Source organism: Halichoeres trimaculatus, unplaced genomic scaffold, assembly GCF_033239565.1.
Source record: "Halichoeres trimaculatus isolate MK-OKI-2021-1 unplaced genomic scaffold, fHalTri1.1 fHalTri1_scaffold_11, whole genome shotgun sequence".
Classification (NCBI taxonomy): Eukaryota; Metazoa; Chordata; class Actinopteri; order Labriformes; family Labridae; genus Halichoeres; species Halichoeres trimaculatus.
In genome coordinates this window covers 29,333,975-29,355,599 of record NW_027437189.1, presented here as the reverse complement: position 1 = coordinate 29,355,599, position 21,625 = coordinate 29,333,975, and the positions used below count along the sequence as shown (strand labels likewise).

General features: G+C 40.4%; 1 protein-coding gene across 1 annotated transcript in view; it reads right to left on the bottom strand.

Moving 5' to 3' along the window:
- LOC141799091 (plexin-A1-like) overlaps positions 1–21,625 on the bottom strand; it is a 453,927-nt gene that overhangs the window by 51,627 nt on the left and 380,675 nt on the right. The window contains exons 20-23 of the mRNA XM_074681180.1: positions 19,264–19,357; positions 17,223–17,459; positions 9,308–9,451; positions 107–341 (exon numbers count right to left, since the gene is read on the bottom strand). Of these exons, the coding sequence (XP_074537281.1) occupies positions 107–341; positions 9,308–9,451; positions 17,223–17,459; positions 19,264–19,357 (710 nt within the window). The remainder of the gene's footprint in view (positions 1–106; positions 342–9,307; positions 9,452–17,222; positions 17,460–19,263; positions 19,358–21,625) is intronic.

Genomic DNA, 21,625 nt, shown 5'->3' with positions numbered 1-21,625 from the left:
TAGTCTCAAGGAAGACTTTTTCAAGATCACCTAGAAACTCCTCACAGCTTCTTTAATTTGAATTTAGATGAGGATACATTTTCACAAACTGTTTTTTGTTCCTCACCTTCTTTACACTCCAGAGCCACTCGGGACTCCAGGTTGTCCATCTGGAGCTGCAGACGTTTCAAGGTGCGATCGGCGTCCCTGGACTTCCTCTTGTAGGCGATCAGCACAGCGATGATGACCAGCAGAAGCAGGCCTCCTCCCCCTCCAATGCCGATGATGGCGGGGAGCGTCAGCAGGCTGTCTGAGTAGATGTGAAGAGTGCCGGGGGAGTACTCGAACCCTCCAGCCCGGATCTGAAACACACAGATAACAGATTTTTAATGATAAAGGAGCTCTCTGCTTTATTCATACAGTTTAAAAGTATGACCTCTCTGTTCTGCGGGGTGCTGAGCAGGCGCATTAGCAGGGCGAAGGGTTCAGCGCACTGCTCAAACGCTAACCCTCTGCAGTCGTTAAGGGAGAGGAAATTGCTACTTTTATACTTTCCTCGACCAGAATCTCCTCAGTCAGTTGGGGGATTTGAACTATCGCCTTCAAGAGAGACATAAAATAACACCCAGGCAGCAGCCACTTCTCCGGCAGCAGATGGTTTGAGAATACACGAGGAGGTCTGAGGAGATCGAAAAGTTGGTGGTCTGATGAAAGAGAAGTTGGTTGACCCAATTTCTACCACAAGGATCATTAAATTTTTATCTGTACTGTGCTCACACTAAACAGGCCGATCTCTGACAGGCTCACACCACGGAGGCTTACATCACCTCTTCTGCTGCGAACGCTTCATGTAGGAAAGGTTTTCATTCTCTGCCTTGAGGGGAGCAGCTTCAGAGGGTTTCCATAATGAAGATCTCACAAGCACACTTGCTCAGTGCTTTGAATGATTTACCTTCTTGTGCACTGCCTGCAGATATTTAGGCTCAATATTTGGGGTTTTAAAATGGATTTTGTGAAGTTAATGCTCTCATTTATCAGTGTCAACTTCGACAAACTGATTTAGGTCAGAGTGAACGCTGCGTACGTGAACCAGGTTAAAGCTGTGAGGTTGAGGGGGAGACACACAAAACAATCGAGACACCCAGAGCGCACACGTATATACACACACCATACACAGACTCACACAGAGTGTAAGCAATCAAACAAAGTAATCACTCACATTTAAATCTCTCCCCAAGGAGTCTTGCTAATTATGGGAAGTCAAACACATGTAATGTTTTTTTCTGACTAAATACATTTACATAAGCTCAGTGTGTCTCAGCGCTGGAATCCATCAAATCAAGCAACCCACAAGGGGGGTTGATAAGCGATTAAAATGAGGCGTGATTATACACTTTGAAGCTCTTGTAAGTGCACTTTCATGTTAACATTATCAAAGTCTGATTAGAAAAAAATAAAACAGAGAAGCTGTTATCATCAATATCAATGCAGTCAATACCTACAAATTAAATTTGCGATGGTTGAGCCAATTAGCTTGACTTGTATAAGATTAAGCAGCCAATTAGCTGCGTGGACATGATCAGGATGTAAAGGAGTTACTTTGCAAAGCAGACTGAGCTAAATTAACTCAGGCAGCCAACTTTAATATGAGTCTGAATTCATTAGGCAGCAGAAAGACAGTTCTGTCATTAAAACTAATAACTTCAAAAGTTTGCTAAACCAGCTTCTCAATTTAATTACCAACACGCTGCAAGTTATCAACATGAGTCTTGAATTCATGCTGACAACATATTCGTCTCGGTGTCTTTCATCTCATAATTTGGGGTTTACGTCCCGCGACGGGAATGTTTCCTCTTATCAAATCTTTCCTTAGATGTTCTCAGAGAAAGAGAGGAGAGAAATCTTCTGGTGGAGCATTTAGCAGCTAAAGCTAGAAGCATGCTATCTAAGTGGACTATAAGAGAGACACAAACAGAAACTGAGACTGGACCTTCTCTGTGCTAACTGAGGCAGATTCTGCCAATCACAACAAATTAAGTTTTTTTTTTTCAACACCTGAAGAGTTAAAGTTAACACCTTAAAACTGTCTTTATAGATCCACACTAAATAAAGTCAAAACTATGTTTGAAAGTGTTTTATATTTTACACTTAATATGTTTGCATGCAGATTAAAAATGGACCATTTATTTAGTCAGCACGAGATAAGACTATTAAGATGCATGTTAACAGCTTAGTCAGACTGAGAACAGGTTTAGCATAGCTTGACTAACTCTCGTAGATAATGCAGTTGGGATCAGACTGCATGAGGCTAATTATAAACATAAGACTCGTGCGAGTGCATATGTTGTAACTTCATCTTACTCCATCTATCACGGGCACTGTACAAGACTTTGTGGTTTGAATTCTCCCTCTCTTTCAATGGCTCAGTCAGTCTCCACCTGAAGTCTGCTGTTCTGAAAAGAGAGCGCCGTCACATACACGCGCAGCGCGTATGCGCATCACACACCAGAGACAGACAGATCTTCACAACGACAAGCGTTTCACTATTTTAGAGTCAGCCTTAGTTCTACTATATGATTAACGCTGCTCTAGACTCTCCTGATTGGAAAGGATGCAACGTTAGAGCAGAGCTACGTTAGTTTAACTCACGTCATGTCGTCAACACCAAAAAAGAAAGAAAACAGCTAAGGCTCTGATACACTCTTCTTCAACAAGTGCAGCACAGTTATCTGTCTCCGTCTCTGAGGTCTCGTGCAGCGTCTTTGGATCAAACCAACTAAGAGGGAGGGGGTGGATGGTTTTTGAGTTTTCGATATAACGCCCAAGTACGGGACTTGATTGACGTTGAAAAATATTAGAGCTCATTCGAGCATACGTAAAGTTGAGGGACCATCAGGAGAAATCACAACCCAGGAGAAGAGCAGGAGAAAAGGTTAAAAAAAAAAAAAGTGGGAGACTCCCTCCATATTCAGGAGTGTTGGCAGCCTGCCAACACTCTCGACTTGTAAAAGTGAGTTCATGTATGATACAGATTGACAAAGACAAAAACTTAAGGCATTTTCTCTACCATTTTAGGATTCAATAATTGTTTTTGTTTTCTTATTTGACCTATACACCACAATTTCACATAACCGAGTATAAACATTTACAGAGTGCGCTATTCTTCTAATTATCAGCTTTTCAAAATATTTAATTTAAAGCATTTTACATTGGAAGAAAGTTGGCGGCCCTTTGACACAATTCAGGTTTCTCATGTGGCCTCTAGTTAAAATTAATTGCCCACCCCTGGTTTAGAGTGACCACTCAACCTGATGAGCATGTTTCAAGACTCTGGGGGAAACCAGGGAGAACACGCTAACTCTGCCAAGATAGGCTCTTCCCTAGTTAGGGAATTAAACTAGGAACCTTCTTTTGGGTTAACCAGTAAGTAGGGACAAGTCACTCAATATGAAACTACTTTTTTTTTTTTTTTTTTTTACATCCACCTCATCTGACAATTTTATTTTGGATAGTGTGTAGTACATCTCAATAGAGGTCACCCAAATAGAAACACTGACTCTGGTGTGGTGTGAAATAAACATCAGTAAGTATAAACTTTAATATCTTGGATCAGCACTAAATCTCTTTAAAACAGACAATAAGAGTTTAAATGACAGTTCTCACTCTCAACTTCTGGAAATCTAACACTTTAAAAGGTGGCATACTGGCTTCATTTGATTGTCTCAACAGCAGATGGTAACTGTAAATGCATACAAAGGTGTTTTCCATTTCCACTTCAAACCTGCTGCTGAGCCAAATAAAGCTACACGAAAATAAACAAATCATGATTTCAGAGTAGAAAACAGGACATTTAAACAAACAAAAAACAAAATATTACTTTTATTCAGAGCTAATGTTTAAAATTAGATGTCCAAAAATGACATTGGAAGTACTTCCTTTGAACGTCTCTTTGTGCAGTGCACTAACTCACTTACTACTGCTTAGACGTCCACTTTACGTCCAAAAAGCTGACGTTTAAATAGTGAGCTGTGTATTTGTATTATATTAGTGGGGGTGCTGACTTCCTGCAGTGCTTTGATGGTAAATCAGAAAATGTCTATTTTTACAAACATGTCTCAGCAATACTTTGACAATAACTCTAAATTTCATTGGGACTCTTATCTATGGTTGGTATGTATAGTAATACAGAGACCAGCTTTTGGACTGGTGCAGATCCCATTAGTTTCCTGTATAAACCTGTAGTTCAATGCTTAAAAAGTATGATGTAATGTCTGCCATGAGTTTAAAATATATCAGTTATGAATTGTTATACTGCCAGATTTGGTTTGCTACTCTTCACACAACCAGCTGGTGATTATACTTTAATCCGAGGTCACTGGTGGGAAAACAAATCCCCAGATGACACAGATGCTGCATAAGTGGAAGCAGTTTCACGTTGAAGGCAGATTTGTCTATTTTTGAAGGACTGACGGAGGAACTTAAAAAGCTGAAGGCCAAAACAACAAACAAGTTTCTTGGAAAACTCAAGGGAGGCACACACAGCTGCCAACACACAGCTGAGCATCTGAAGTGACACAAAAGACACTGCGTGCATGCACAGGACACACTGCTGAATGTGTGTGTTACAAAGACGCACACAAGCAAAGTCTGCATGGACACCCACTGGGGTCCCCTGTATGTAGGTCATCTTGCACAGGGGGGACAGTCTTATGTAACACATGTGTCCTGATCTGCATGGCACATACAAAGACAAATGTGCACATTAAGAAATAAAACATACACACACCGGCTCCAGACAGAGAGCATGTTTTCTACACACTCACATGTTTGCAGCAGAAGAGATAAGAACAGACAGCGCTATTTTTTCTTTGGCTATTGTCAGAAGAAGGACTAACTCCACCGCCCCCACCAACACTTCACGCCGCTCCGATATTCAACGTGACATTCTGGGAGCAGAGCTCCACCTTGGAACTGGCTGGTTGCGTTGAGAGCTATCATACTGAATTACATGGATGCGCTGTCAGTTGCTTTCGAGGTATATTGGCTGTTGCTCGCGGGGAGTAAATGTCATAAAGATATAGTGGAATGACTGTGGAAGGACATTGATGACAAGTTTAAAAGGGGCAGGGGGCGGGGGAGGAGTCGAGTGGGTGCTCTGGCAGGATACTCAGACAACCATCTAAATATATTTTGAGGGAGTGCTGTGTCGCAGGGCTGAGGTTTGACCTTCCTCAGTACGGACGCTTCAGGAGCTGCGTGGTGATTCTGAAAGTCTGCTGCAGTCAGAGTGAATCAGGGTCTTCAGTCTTTAGACTGGTGACAGCTCAACACTCTGGACAAGTAAAGCTGAGAGGTTGCCTCAGGACGCACTTGTAAGCTTGTTTCTTGGTGTTCTCCAGCACCACTTCCTCCTGCACCGTGATTTCCCAACATATGAAACACGAGGAATGAAAGTGACATGAGCAGCGATCACTCTGTGGGCTGTGGCTCGCAGCTTGAAATACTTATCATAGAGAACAGGAGGTTTAACTTAGTGATGATGTGACTTTTTAAACACGTAACTTAAGTTAGGATTTGGTGAGAGTTGGACAACTTTTTGCACATCAGTAAGATTTAAACGGTGAACGGTGCTTGGATTAGAGCTTAGAGACAAGCTTAATGTCTGCACATCAGCAACATCCTGGAGAAACAATTCTTTTCTTAAAACTACCTTTTAATGTTTCTGCATGTCTCCAGGACACATCCTTCTGTTCAAAGTGTCTTTTCATGGTAATAAACTTCAATGAGTGTTGCTCACATGCTTCTCTTATCGCTCACTACATGTGTCGACATATTTAAGGTCTATGCCTGACCAAATTCAACTCTTTCTACCTTAACAGAAGGAAAACAGCATTTTCTTGTGGATTATGGGTCCTTTCCTTCATTTTCTAAGGGGTATACAAGTCTAAAACATTGTGAACTCACTATAAAGGTCTGATATATTAACCTTTTTTAGACAAACTGTGCAGGTATCACCACTTTTTCAATCGGCTCGGTAAACGTAAGCGAGATGAAACAGTCACAGAAGCTGAGTCTCTGTGTAAGCAGGGGAACGCTGGGGGCAAAATAAACATGCAACAGAGGCATTTTGATGCACTCTGTGTCTCAAAGAGGGGAAAATAAATATGTAAGTTTAGTCGTCTGCTTTTCTCCTCTGGGTATTTAACACAGGAGTTAAAAAGCAGCTTAACGGTGGCAGAGGCTCTGCACAACCTGCAGCTCAGGGCTCAGGTATAAGACAAATTATTCTCGTGTAGTCATGGTTAACCAGAATATCACATATCACACAATATCACAATAAATCTTGTAACTTTTGAATTTAGACAGACACAACAAAATAAGAAGTTTGACACAAGGGTTAGCCGTATGAGGGAATGCAGCCTTGGAGCAGCACTTGCTATCCTGACTTTACTCAAACTTTTCCGTCAGGTTATCATCAGAAAAATTACCTGAGTGAAGGTGCAAATGTTTGTTTAAGAAAAACACAACTCAACATGACAGGATGCATAAAAACCATCTGAGGTTCAATAAGGAGTATATTCCTAAGGACAGGATGTTTGCACATATGTCTGTTTACATGTGGCATTCAGGACTCTGTCGTTATGTCAACAATCATGTTGACACTGCAAAAAAATTAAATCTCGTCAAGAGTTTTGTTTTATTTAAGTGAACAATGTCTTATTACACATGATATGAGCCACATTCAACTTATCAGTCCAGAAAAATGTCTTGTTTCAAATGATTTAAAAACAAAAATGAGGTCTTTGTTGCTTGTAATAAGTAAAAAAAAAAATCTTCCAATGGAATAAGAAAAAATTGCTTGAAATTAGATTGATGTCTTAATACAAGTAACTTTTCCCTTATTCACTGGCAGATTTTTTTTAACTTGTTGCAAGCAATTCAGACCTCATTTTTGTCTCCAAACAACTTGAAACAAGACATCTTTCTAGGCTAGCCAGATGAATGTGGCTCATATAAAGTCTAAAATTACATTTTTCACTGAAAATAAGAAAAAAATAACTTAATAAGATTTCTTTTTTTTTGTGTAAACATGCATTAAGGCTTTAGCACAGTGTTTTTCACATGGCGTAGCCAACCCTCTGAGACTCAACCTGCCTTATCACATCACACATTTATCATTCGACAAAGGAGACTTTGCACTGTGAGGGACATATGGAAGAGAAATTTCAGAAAATTTCAGCACCTGAATTTATAGAAATGATGTCATCTTAATCACACTTTCCGAATAATAAGGGCTTCCTGGGGGGCAACTCATACAATTTGTGCCACTATAAAGCCACCACGATGAGTAACATATCAAGTTTTGTCCATTATGCTGCAAAAAGTAGGACTTATTAATACATTCTCAACATGTCATGTGACACTTTTTCATGTTCTTAACAAAACGTTAAACTTTTTTCACTGGAAGGGAAAGTCAGCTTGTTTCCTCTACTTCAAGGTTTTAAGAAAGGGGAGCTTTTCACATCTTTTTCTACTGTACAGCCAACATAAATGGCATTTTCTCCACTCCAAAACAGCCTCAGGGTTGAGACATCAAGATTTTGATACTGGAGGTCTTAAGGTAAGTGTGTCCTTATTTCACAAAATAGGCACCCTTTATGGCATTTAAGACGATTTCCTCACCCAGAGAGCAACTTAAAGTGCACGCTATCATGTCTTCCTTTCTGAAAGGACATCCTAGGGTTTGCATCACTATGTTTGATAAACCACAGAGGCATCCAACAGAGTGCTTTGATCATATTTTTTTGTCCATACCTTACGATCCATTCAGGAAAAAGTTGATCCTAAGATATAGACACAAATATGATCAAAACATGCTTCATTTGAAAACAAAAGTGTTAACACACTTTGACTGACTTGGCTGGCGGTTGTTTGAACAATTGATTCCTAGAATGTGATTTTAATCCATTATCTTGTGTTTTGTTGACTGTGCTTTTTCTCTTGTTGCACTTCCTGTCTGCTACTTAGTGTTTTTGCGGCTGCTTGTCTCGGCCAGGTCTTGCTTAAAAAATAAGTTTTTAGTCTCAATGGATCCAACCTGGTTAAATAAGGTTAAATAAAATTGTTTTGACATAAAGACAGCATAGATCAACGAAGGACTGTTTTTTGTGTACAGTTTTACACACCTTAAAAAAAATGAATAAATATAATAAAATCATAAAGGTTTCCTCTTTTATGCATATTTGCCAGCAGCTCTACATAAATAAATCCGTACTCATCCAAAACGGCTGAGCTTTCTTTGTCGACTACTTCAATGTTGCACAGGCTAAATATGACACAGTACGACAAATTAATCTTGAGCTAAGCGTGAACGCAGGGAGAGATGAGAATGACATTGTCTCTGATGAGTGTTAGCATCAGTGGTGGATTTTTTTTAAGCGTGTGGTACATTTTATTTCCTGTTAAACGTCCAGACCATCAAAGCAAAGTGGAGCTAATAAAAATACATGAAATATGGAGGCGGCGCTGAGGGACTTAACACGTCTCACATCCAAATGCAGCAGCACCTGCAGCAAAGAACTGCTGACATCTGCACAGCTGCTGGTGTGGATTCACTTCGGTGGATGGAGGGAAACATGGTTTTTAATCTGCATACATGTCTGGAGGTTCACCGTGGTCATGCTGAGGCCGTAATGTGAACAAGTGCATGGTTTTCCTGAGTGGTAATGGATTTTAGTGAACATTAACAGCACTTAAATAGTGCAAAGTCTGCAGATCTCTGCTCTGTGTTATGAATGTAAGGTCCAGTATTTATCAGGGTTATGAATCCTGTGACGTAACTCGACTTCTCTGGTTTTCTCTTTAGCAGCAGGCGAGCTGAAAGCCAACGAGGAGCAACATGTTCGTTTAGTGTTCCATATTTAACAGCAGCCTTGGAGAGGGGAGGTTCAATGAAGCAAATTTTGCATCTGTAAGGGAAACTGACGGACGCAGAGAGACACAAGGTGTTATTCATAATTCACCAACAAGGTTAGAGCGACACTGAGGGCTGACACAGTTAGGCTTTGTCATGTTCATAAAGTTGACTTACTGGGTCAGGTAGTCAAGTAGAACAGATTGTAATTTTTGTCCTTATATAAATTGCTTTTTGAACAAATTCTGCAAACTGACCCAGTTATTTAATGAAAACTAAAGATAAGAAATTGAAAATTATATTTGGAAAGAAGTCTGAGCCTTTAATATCCAGTGAGAGGGGGACACAAAGTCCCACGTTTTAGTCACATAAGATCACCGAGACGGGGACGTGAAGACAGAGTCGTGATCTCACCGTGACTTTGTGCTGTCCGGTGAGGTTGGGCCATTCGCACAGCAGCTGGCTCTCCGACAGGGTGAGGACACAGGGAGTTTCTCCAATCAGCACCGTGTAGTTGAGGCGACTGTTTCCCGGAGCTGCTGGGATCAGGTTCCGACCCTGAACACAAACACAGAGGAACAGAGAAAGAACACGGTGTGAAAGAGGCAGGCACACTTTGTTGGAAACTACTTGTTAGACTTGATCAAATTAAAAGAAAGATTGTTGTTAAATCCTTAAACCACACAGCAAATTAGATTCCACATAACGCTCCTTCCTCCTACGCTTTTCTGTAAATAATTGGACTGACAATAAAACGGTTCGTTTAGATGTTGTTAACAAATCCAACTGAATGCAGAACACAATTATGAAGTTGCACTGAAGGAAAACAACAATGCTATTTCATAAACAGCTGGGCACTTCAAACTCTTCAGATGATTTGTTGTAATTATAACAATAAAAGTGATGCATAATGCACTTATCAAACCAAAGTGCTTCACAGCAAGAAAACTAAACACTGAACATCAAAAATGAAACTCAAAAGCAAAACTCAAAAGTTAAAGTATGAAACCAGAGTCTAAAAACAGCTAATGACCACCAACAGGCTCATTTTCTTTGGCAGGTTGTTTCACAGCCAGGTGGCCCTGATGTTAAAAGTTATATCCTTCGTCAATTATCAGCCAAGGGATAGAGGAACACTGTTCAAGGATTTAAAGCTATGATAAGGTTTATAATGGATTAAAGTGTCTGAAATAAAACTGGAGCCAGATTCTGAAGTGACTCATGGTCAATTAAAATGAGACAACAGGCACCGCTGTAACAGCAGGATGGTGTCTGACTGACAGAGGATGATCTTATGAAATCAAACACTGGATGAAAAGCAACTTTCTCAAACTTATCTGCGATAAATCCAAACTCACACTCATTGGCCCCCAATCCCTCCACTCCTGTCCACTCAGAACGCCACTGAAAATCGATAACCACACAGGCTCTCTCAGGTTGTCCGAAACCATGGCATCATCCTCGACCCCACACCCTCCTTCCAAACACACATCAGAAGCATAACCAAAACATCCTTTTTCCTCCTCCTCTTCTGGTGCAGAAACACTCACCTACGCTTTCATAACCTCAACAGCATTCTTTACAGCCGTCCCTCGACTGACCTCCAAAAACTTTAATTTGTTCAGGACTCAGCTTACCCACTCCTGCTCCAGAGCTCACATCACATCATCCTTCAACACCTTCACTGGCTCCCCACCCAGCACTGAATCCACTTCAAAAACCCATCCCGTCACCCACAAAGACCTCAATATTTTTGCTTCCTCTTTCTTTAATGCTGCGTCCCAACTCGCCACCTCTGCTCATCAGATGCCAACTTCCTGACCCACATTACCAAGACCAAGTACCAGACCTTAGGGCAGGGGTGTCAAACATATGTTCACTGAGGGCCACATCAGCATAATGGTTGCCCTCAACGGGCCAAATGTAACGGTAAGTAAATGTAACTTAATGTGATATAAAATAAATGCAACTACTGCTTGAAAAATGGACCCTCTGAAAAAGACTCGGCAAGCAATTTCTTCAGCCACAAAAAAGCTAGCTTTCACTGCCATGTTGTTTTTGGTTGTGGCTTTCTTGAATACATCCTGCTGTGATTGCAGTTTCATTTTAAATCTTCCACTATTTGTTGTTTTACATGAAGGCTCACTTTGGCATCCTTAGCTCCGTGTTTGGCGTCAAAACGACAACGTAAATTGTGGTTTTTCTCCTCCTTTAGCTTAATACATTTTTTTTTTTTTACTTTGCATCAATTTTTCTCTTCCTGGACATTTTGGGATCATTTTTTGATTTCTCAATTCCACTAGTTCGGAAAATGACACCAATGTACAAACACTGCAATCTAGAGGAGGGATGCCGTCACTTCCCAGGTAACATAATCAGTAGGTATTATGGGAAATGTAGTTTATGGTCAATGCACCCTTTTGACTTATCTATTATAAAATCTTTTTAGCTCTCGCAGGCCACAAAAACTTGTGTGGCGGGCCACATTTGGCCTTGAGTTTGACATATGTGCCTTAGGGGATCGAGCCCCAACTCTCTGAACTCTCTCTCTCCAAACATGCAGAGCTCTGACTCACTTCCCTTTTTTTTCAAAATCAGCCTAAAATCCTACCTTTATCTGCATTGCGCAGTATGTCAAGCATCTGGGTATTCAGAAAAACCTAACCTAATTCATATCAAGTATTACCTTTATTTTTGTATAAATATTCATTTATTAGTAGCATGGTTGTTTTAATTAAGGAATGTAACATCCTTTTTGGGGGAAGTTAAGATTTTTGGGATCTGAAGCTAATGAGAATATGATACAAAATTACAATCAATAGGTTCCAGTGGTTACTTTTTAAATCAACTTGAAGAGTTTAGACAAACAAAAGCTTCTCTTGTTATTTATTTTTAGCCTTAGCTTTTAGCTTGCAGCTGTAGCATTGCTGATTTAGATGTATTAACAGTTTACTTTAATTTCAGTACCAAAACACAAAGATTCAGATAAAGAAGCATAGGAAATCTGACAAAGGCGGTCTACATGTACAAGATGAAACAGCTGGGAAGCAAAAAGAAAACCTATTTCAGAGGTGTGTAAATTCTACATTTGCCAATTTTAGTCCCACTTTTTATTTCGACATCAAGCCCACTTGTTCCACTTTGACACACACTTTGTCTGAGATGAAAGGAGGATTGGTTGTGGTAAGTGGTGTGACAAGAGGAGGCCCATCCTGACAGCAAGACAACAAGAAGAACCAGGAGGAAATATGAATACAAAGAAAACAAGACAGATAGGAAACGTGGCAGGAAAACATCAGGAGAGATTGCGTGAGGAGTGGAGAGAGCTGAGAAACAGATTGCGAGAGAGGTAGGGAAAGATGAAAGGGATGTACTCTAAAGTAAGAAAGAAAAAGGAAGGGAGCAGGAAACAGAGCTGCGAGCGGGCGAGATGGAAAAAGGGAAACCAGAGCGGGAGAGGAGATAGCTGCCGCGTCTCCTGCTGGCTTAGCAGTGGGACGCAGAGACAGACTCCGTTTTCCAATCCCATCGTCTCTGCAGGCCGCCACCCTGCCCCGCTCTGCAACCCTGTAAACATGCATCCCATTCCATCTTATAAACACACTCACACACGCAGACACACACAGCTTCCCAGCCACACATGCAGAGTTCAAACCACACACGCACTCCAGTCTGAGCCACACATGGAGATGCTGCCACACACACTCGACAGGCAAGAAGCATCATGCGGGGACAAGCTCTCCAAAACACACACACACAGCAAAGCTCTCACAAAACACGGGGACCAGATAAATGTTTTTCTCCTGCTAACACACCTCAGTAAAAACACACCCGACACTTCAGATGAGAAATTAATTGCGTGGCAAGGCAGTGCATGCATCTCTGAGAAATGCAAACCCCCACATCCCCGCCGCCGCCGCCAAATTGCATTTTCGTACATTTCATCAGCGCTTCCAATGGGTAGGCAGTTCCAACCAACAAGCCAAGCAAGAGATTTGGCGATTACTGAGAGGGCCTTTGCTAATAAATTATCATTTAAGAAATAAATGGTGACGGTTACGCTGCTTTCAATATTCCCTTGCTGTGGAACGACAAAGTCAGGGCACATTCTGGTGCAGAATATAAACAATAAACACTGGCTTTACTGCCAACCTCAAACCACATTAAAACAGATCTATACATATGACTGTTACTCTACTATCATTCTGTACCTATACTGACCAAAAGTCAGTTTTCTGGTGAAAGTTAAAAGATTAGAATGTAAACAGTTCAAATGCAAGCATCTATCTGCAGCACCAAAAACGTCCACTTCAGGATGAGTCACAAAAGCACCAATCTTACACCATCAGTTAACGTGGTTACAGCTTCTTTCACTCAGAAAAACAACTGGTCACCTTTAAGGGCTTCATTGTGTATGAAAAGCTGACTATGCCTTTATTTTGTCACCTTCTATGTCATATCAATTAAGCTCATTAGATACTTAACCTTGGGCAATACTTCCCCTGAAGATCCACGTCAACATGCCCAACACACCTGTGAAGTTGCCCCACTGGCTAATATGAAGGTGGATGCATGTGACTGGATGATTCTGACCTCTTTTGTGCAGTGGCGTGGCAACTTTTTTTTTTTGAGGAAGCCAAGTGAGACAAAGCCTCTAGTCTGTATATTTTTAAGGGAGTGGGGTATATAAAAGACTTTGTTGCAGCTTGTATATCGCTATTTCATGTAATGGAATGACCTGTTAGAGCGCTCAGAGAGTGCTCATATTACTTACACAGGCTTGTTATGTACCAACACTTTGAACACCAACACGCGCCCTTTCACTCTCCCACCCTCAGTCACTCATTCACACACGTTCATTGTCCTCTAGACTTAGCTCAAATATCTTATTAATTTATCCAAATGCACAACTTGTTGCTTCATGCACACTCCTGCTAATGCTAATCTCCCTGATTTCATTCAGTGGCTTGATGATGATGATGATACTGTGATTTGATTGGTTTGAGGCCAAAGACAGGGTGGCTTCCCTTGACACAGTCTTGGCCAATCACAGGTGAGCAGTATCATGACTGCAGCCTCATCTGATTGGTTAATCATTCTTGTTTTTTTCACCAAGGGACGCCAGCTTGGCTTAGTCTCCTTGTGGACAACAGTGTGCAATATCGTATTTTCACCACTCATTCGCCAAAAAACATTTAGGAGGGCGCTGTTTTACACATCGTAAAATGTTCAATAAGTAGAGAAGAGAAATAAGGAAGAGATGACAGTAACGAAAAACAGAATTATCATCTAAACTGTTAAAAAGGAGTATTTTTTTAATTAAATCACAGCTACAGTCTGAAAAAAGAGAGGAAGCATGGCTTCCCTCAGCTTCCGGGAGGAAACGCCACTGTTTTTGTGTTTTTTTTAATTTTTCAATTTTATCTGAAGTTTGTTTGACTTGACCCTTTGACTATAAAAGACAAAGTCCTTTATCATGCTTAAAAAATGCTCAATAGAAGGTTTTAACTAGTTGTGTTTCAAGTTTAATCACAGGACGTTACACTTGGGATGGATATATCTGTATGTTGACTGTTCAGTGTTTTGGATCGAGCAGTTTCTTGGTGCCAGCTTGAACAAAGGAGTCATCGCTGATGTTTGCTTCCCCTGCAGACAGATAGATGCTCACAGAGACTGTATACCTGGTTTCTCTCATCCATCCAAGTTTGCTAGTGTGACGGCCTCTGCCTACTCCTCTTGAATAGTTTTGTCTTACCCCTCCTTGTCTTGTTTTTGACTCTGCACTGTATCGTTTCATGCATCCACACTTGCATTGCTGATTTTGTACATAAATTAAAAAATTAACTGAATTTAAAAATTCTAATTTTGAAGTCAACATGAGTGTTCGTTGTCTATTCTTCACAGTCCTTAAGCCAGGTTATGGCATAAGATTTTCCAGTCTCAACAAATACCAACAGCATCTGTGAGTCTTTCTCTTTCTGATTACTCTGGCCCTAATCTGTTTGCTGGATGCAAACTTTGAGGTCAGCCAACAGGAACCAGGTTCTCCATGTACACAAAGTCTATGTACATACATAGCTGTGTGTAAATGTCAGTGTATTCCACCTCTTTAATGTATTTTTGACACTGACTATCTGTCCATTGGTAAAAGCAGAGGACAACAACCACTGTCAATCCTCGAAAAAACCTCCTCAACTAAACATGAAGGTGAGCTTCACGAGATTACACCAGGACACATCCACACAACTCAGAAAGTGCCAATAACTTTTATAAATGTAACCGTTAATGAAACTAAAACCAATACAATCCACGTCTCCTGGACGATGGGACTGCGCGCTCCCACACTGACCCTCCCAGCGCTAAAAATTAATTACATAAATTGAAAGGAGAGTTATTTAAGGGGACCAGTGGCTGCAGAGACGGACGGCAGTCAAAGGAAGTTTCTGTTAGTTACCGAAGGACAGAAATTGGCCTTGGACGAGTTTGACGCTTGCTTTCAGCTTTCAATTATGAATTTGTGATATTTTTCCACCCAGTGCGAGACCTTGTAAACACATTTTTGAGCCTTTTTCATTCCTGTGAATAAAAAGGTGGCAATGAAAGTGTTTCCGTGCGTCAGCATACGGTGGTGTTTCTGAAATAAATACGAGATAGGTTCAATAAGTTTAAAACTCTCGTGTTTGAGATGAAGTAGAAAAACCTTGAGAGAGAATCTGTCGGTCTGAATTCAAATGGAACATTCAGTTTGTGCTCTGCATTTTACATCTTTCTCATTGAGCTACTTAGCATCAATACCCAGTGGGAATAAGTAATATCAGGAAAAAAAGAACAAACATCCACTTAACATCAGCTCATCCATCCTTTAGATAAAAAAGAACAGCCTCCACTCGTTAGCTGCAAAAAAAACTTGATCTGCTATTTCAGAGTTTCACAAAGTGCATCACCTTCTTATTAATTAACTAATTAAGAGCGCAGAGTTTGTTCCTTCACATTATCTTAATGTACCCCTTCTACTGGAGAGATGTGTCGGTCTCACAAACTTAAAGAGGGAGTTTTAAGCTTCCTCACATCTTAATCATGGATATAAAGTAACGGTGCTGGATGTTCAGAATAAACATGCAGGTTTTCAAACTTCTACTAATTCATATGTCGTAGAAATCCCTGAATCTGTACGTAAACTGATTAAAATGGTCCATTTTAAAAATAGCACAAGATCTTCATGATACTTGCTGAAATGATGAGGGCATCACAAAAGGGCCTAAAACACAAAAGTCTGCCCACATCTTGGCCAGAGACAGGCCTCCAGAGGGCTGACCAATCAGAGAGGAGGGGGGTTGTGGAGCAGGAAGCCTTAAAGAGACAGAAGCTAAACAAAGTGTTTACAACAGAGGCCCAACAAGGATTTTCGAGAACACCAGAGTGAGAAAAACACTCTGTACTTATATTGTACTGTTATCTGTTTGTAAAGCGTCTTTGAGTAGTTTTAAAAAGCACAATAAAAATTGAATGTATTATCATTATTATTTATCATTATTATTATTTTATTATTTTAAAAAACAGATTTTTGTGGGAGCTGTAAATCATGTGGAGCTGCTATTGGGGAACCAGAGACCAAAAAAAAAAGCACGATACCCCCCTTTAAATCTTTCCCTGATGATCAGGATCTGAGAAAAACAAACTGAGTTTAGGAAAAGTTTGAGACTCAATTCAAAAAGTTTAACGCCTGCTTTATTGCTGCCTACAATCTTCTGTATTTAGTGACACGTGCAAGCACTGGGACTGTGAAACTTCAACTCCCTTGAGTTAACTAATGGTTTTAATCTTAGACTTAAAGCTGAAAATGCAGATTTTAAAGAGAGAGAGCGGAAATTCTTGGTTTGTTAAAGCAATATCAGTGACAACTTTTGTTTTGTCTTTACAATCACTGACAGTCTTCTCTGAGGAATGGTTTTGCAGATCAGCAAAATCACACCATCTCCTACATAATGACTGTGTAAAAGTTGCGGGAATACTCCAAAGACTTATTCTGTGTGGTGTAAATTGAGAAGAAACCAACCACTCTTTTCCTGCTGTTTAAAGAAAATATGGATCACTTTCCAACGACAAGTAACTGTGACAGTTTGCTGTGTGGGTGTTATTACCCTTACTCCCAAAGCAGAGGATTTCAAAAGGAAGGATGTCTTCACATTAGAGTAATACAACAAGTGTTAACAAATATCTTTATACAAGAAACCATCAGGCAAGAGCTTAACCAAGACCACTGTGTCGTAAGATAAAAGCAGAAATAGATAGAGAAGATGCACAGGAACCAAACTGTTCTTTTCCTCACCTTAAGAATGAGCGGTGAGGTGGGTTTGAGCTCCAGTATTCCTGAGGGACTCAGCGGTTCAAATACGGGGTCAGGGTAGTAGCTGAATGTCTCATTGACCACCACCAGAGCGTTCACGTTGTCCATGTAGAACCCGATCTCATCAGGTCCGGTGCCGGTCTCTGCAAACCCGAGCTCTGAATCTGCCACCGACGGGGCCAGACACACCATGACTGAGTTATTATAGACGGTACAGTTCTGAAAAAAGAGATGGAGGAAACAAAAACAGAAATGATCTTAGTCAGAGGAAGAACAAATCTCTTTATGAGTTTTTAAAGATGCTATGAGAAACTTTCAGTTGTGAAGGTTCTGGACCCCTCCTGTGGGCAAAGACATTGTACATAATAAGTGATACAGTCTACCTAAAAAAAAAAACACATTTCACATATTGTCAGTATTTGTTGTTAAGATTCATCTTGCAGAGGATCATCTGGTCCGACACTTACCCCTTTTTTTGGTGATTTACTGTTAGTAAGCTAGCTAACAGACTTGGTTAAGCAGCTCATAAAGAGGCATCTTAGTTATTCTTCAGGTGTTTCACAGCAGGAATTTCAAACACATGTAGGCACAGACTGTTTTATTACAAATTAGTTTCATTAAATCACTGCAGTAATTCTGCAGACAACTATTCTTTTTTTTTTTATCTGAACAGTCTGTAATAATAACCAACCATTGCTGTGAGTCAATGCCCTGTGAAATTGCAGTGCAATTACACCTAATGCTAATGTAAATTGGTTGCAAATTTATGACCAAATGTTAATACTGGGCAATGTGTTGTGTCCTTTTTCTTGTATCTCATAACATTTTACATCATTACTTTGGAGAAAACATGAATGCATGATTTTGTGGCCATGTTTGTTTTGATTTGTTAGATGACCCGCAGGAAGTAGACTGTTTAGAACATTTAACAAGAAATGTGCTTTTATAGTGCTATCATGAATTTTTGCATTCTGGAGAGAGGCATTTGAATAACAGCTTTATTGGTTTGATTTAAGTATAGTGGATTTAAAAAAAAAAAAAGATTTCACTTTGCTCCAAGCTCCAGTGTCAGGCTTTATTATTTATTTTTAGGAAAATTTAACAAGTAAACTTTAAGCTGGTTAGTTCTCCTCCAGCTCCACTTTCCCCTGATTATGGTCAGTTTTTTCTCCAAAACCAAGAGATTAAAAATATCTACACCCTGCAAGGTTAAAGAAAGTTTTGAAAAATGTACAATATTTGAGTTAGTTAAAAAAAAAAAAAAAAAAAAAAAAAAAACAAGAAGAAGAAGAAATCTGTCTGTCTAGAATTCAATGCTTGAGTCAGAGCTAGTTTGAGACTTTTGAATACTTCAGTAAGATCCTTAAAGCCCAAAGAGATTTTCATAAAGGGCTGTGTGGGATGCATCATGGAGGATGTTTGCCTCACTGAAGCAGAGCTTTATCTGCAGGTTGAAGTGCCTCAATCATTTCTGAAGTTTAGTTCTTAACCCTGACAAGTGAAGAGCCTCATCTGACACTGACAATCACTAAAGTCTGCCTCCAACATAATCTATAGAACTGATAAAACACATAAAACTCGTCAGACGAGGCTCCCAGTTTGGCATGTGGGTGTTTCCTCAGTCTTTATGTTATTTGTTTCTCTTTCTCCCCCACACATTGTCTCTCATGTTGTCTCTGTCTGTGACACAAACACTCGTGTGATGCGTTGACATTTGAAAAGCTATGTGGCCTGAGGTAGCGTCATACGTCTGAAGCTGGAGCTGTACAGAGGCAGACAGTCTGACATCCTTAGCGACGCTATAGAAGCAGCTGTGTGCAGATTATGCTTTTGTGTGCAGAGGGTGTGTGTGAATAGATTTATCAGTGATTGTATGTACTGTATGTCTGCATCAATCAGAATAATGTTCAATGCACGCTGCATATCTGAGTGTGTTTGTCAGTTTATGGAGCCATTGTGTGTTTCTGTGAATGTGAAGAGGCTGTTTAGTTTCTGTGTTTGTGTGGATGCAATGCGCACTCACATGAAAGGATTCTGCCTGTCCGTACTTGGCCCTGATCTTTGGCTCTCTGATGGTTGCGAGGTTGGTCCCGCTCACTGTCAGCAGAGTCCCACCGCTGTAGAGGAAAAGAAGATGTAGAGAGTGACGCTTGATGAAACCTCCTGAGCAAAGGACTCTCTGCTGGGTTGAATGCTAAATTTAACCGGTAGTGATCAAATGTACTGGAATATTCCTCCAAGCATTCACTATGACAGGTTGTGTGACAAATGTTCCCAAAGTAACACAAGGAAAAAAACAGAAGATTGTCAGGTCGAGACATTTAGATCAGTGATGGGCAATGGTTTTGGAATATTGGAATAGTCATTAGCATAAAAAAAGAAAATATATATCAAAAAGTTCATGTGACGTTCCCTTCCTGTCTGTGGCAGGTGACATTTTTATGCCAGATGCTGAAGCTGTTACGCCTCAATTTCACATAAAAGTAGATAAAGCTGGACAGGAAGTTGTGCACAGAATCCCCCCCAAAACATCCAGTGACTTTCAAAATAAAACAAACTATGTTCAAACCAGATTGTATTTAACTTGAATAAAGCAGCAAACTGTCATAATAAACCGAGCCAGACCAGGAGTCAACAGGTTGGTGGATTTACAGTCAAAACAACAACAAGGAGACACTCAAAAATGGATTGGGAAGTGTGGGAATTCCGATAAAAAAGCGAAAGTGATGTGCAAAGCAAACTCTGCGAGGTTAAGCTAGCAGCTCACAAGTTGTCAACAACTGTGCACAGCCATGTGACAGCAAGGATCAACAGTAAGTGTTCAGCTTCGTCACCCAAGATGTAAGTTTGATGATTGACGGGCAGAGCAATCAACAGCCCTTTCCCTCTTTCTCAAAGTGTAATGTTGGCAGGTGTATGTGGGTAGGCTGTTTGGATTTTTTAAAATAGTTACGATATTGAATGGCGCTTTTGCTTGAAATGCCCACCCCTGATTTAGATCAACACAAAGAAGCCAAATAAGAAAATAAGCAAGGAATATGTATGCTTTTATTGTCTTTAACACTTTACTATTCACAGCAACCGTATTTAGGGGTTGTTAACAAACAGCGATTTTAGGATGAAACGCAAAAGTATTATTGCCTTTTGGCCTCTTGTTTACACAGAAACATCATTTTAGCCAAACAAAAACGCAAACCTTCGAAAACAACCTCTAGAGTGGGATTTTTCTGAAATGCTGCCGACACTGTTGCCGTGAAAACAGTAAGCCAGCTTTTTGTATTAAAGGTCCCATATTATGCAGAAATCACTTAATTAAGTCTTTCAGTGAAATTTGTGGGTCTTTGGCTTTCCTCCCAGCTCACAAAATGTGACATTTAATGACAAAACCTGTACTTTGGACAGTACAACAGAGGGCTAGTGAATAGACTGGTCCTGAACCCAGGCGCATTACCAACCATCCGCCAACAAACCTCGGACCCTGGAAATATGAGTATTTTAAATGCTGTGTGCTGTGGAGCAGATGTAAGAGCTTTTCCTCAGTGTCCCCCCTGTGTCTGTGTTAGCTTCAGGATGCTAACTTTAGCTGAGGTTAGCCTGTTGTTTTAGTCTTTAATGTTGCGGTAAACGAGCTTCGCTGTTTTCTAAACATTGTGCACTCGGGAGCTCGTGGCGCCGCTCTCAGTGACGTGGAAGAGCGGGGCGGTATCAGCGGTGGCTTATTTACATATGAAGGTCACGCCCACTAAATCAGAGCGTTCTGAACAGAGGGGCTATGAGAGCCTGGAAACAATGCTGCTGTGCTTGATTATTGGCTTTTTGGACCAAAACATGTTACTACCATTTCATGAAGACATCAATGATCCATACTAAACTGCAGAAAAGGAGCATAATATGGAACCTTTAAAAAAAGCTGATGCCATGTTCCACTAGGCGCAAGAGCATACAATAGTCCAACAGCACCATTGATACAGTTGTTGTGGATGTTGTGCTTGTGCTGCTGAATCTGCTGCCCGTATTTTAACAAAATGAGCACCTGTTGCTCCACTTCTGCTCTTAGTATTCACCATACACCAGATGATCGGCTCAACTCTGCTTCAGTGAAGATCTACCAAAAGCCACTTCTGAACAAGACAGTTATAGCACCAACTACAGGCCTGGCATGCTTATTACAGTGTTTCAATTTTTTTCCACTGTGTTTTAGCAATCTTTGCATGAAACGATGTGTAAACGAGGCCTTAGAGATCAAAGTTAGCTAACCGTACAACCATAAAAATTCACATCAGTTGAACAAAGTGTCACTTTTCCAAATCAATACAGCACTTGAGACCAAGAGATGCTGGACTCTCAGGACTAAAAAAAAAGTGTAATTTTCGTGTAATTTTAGA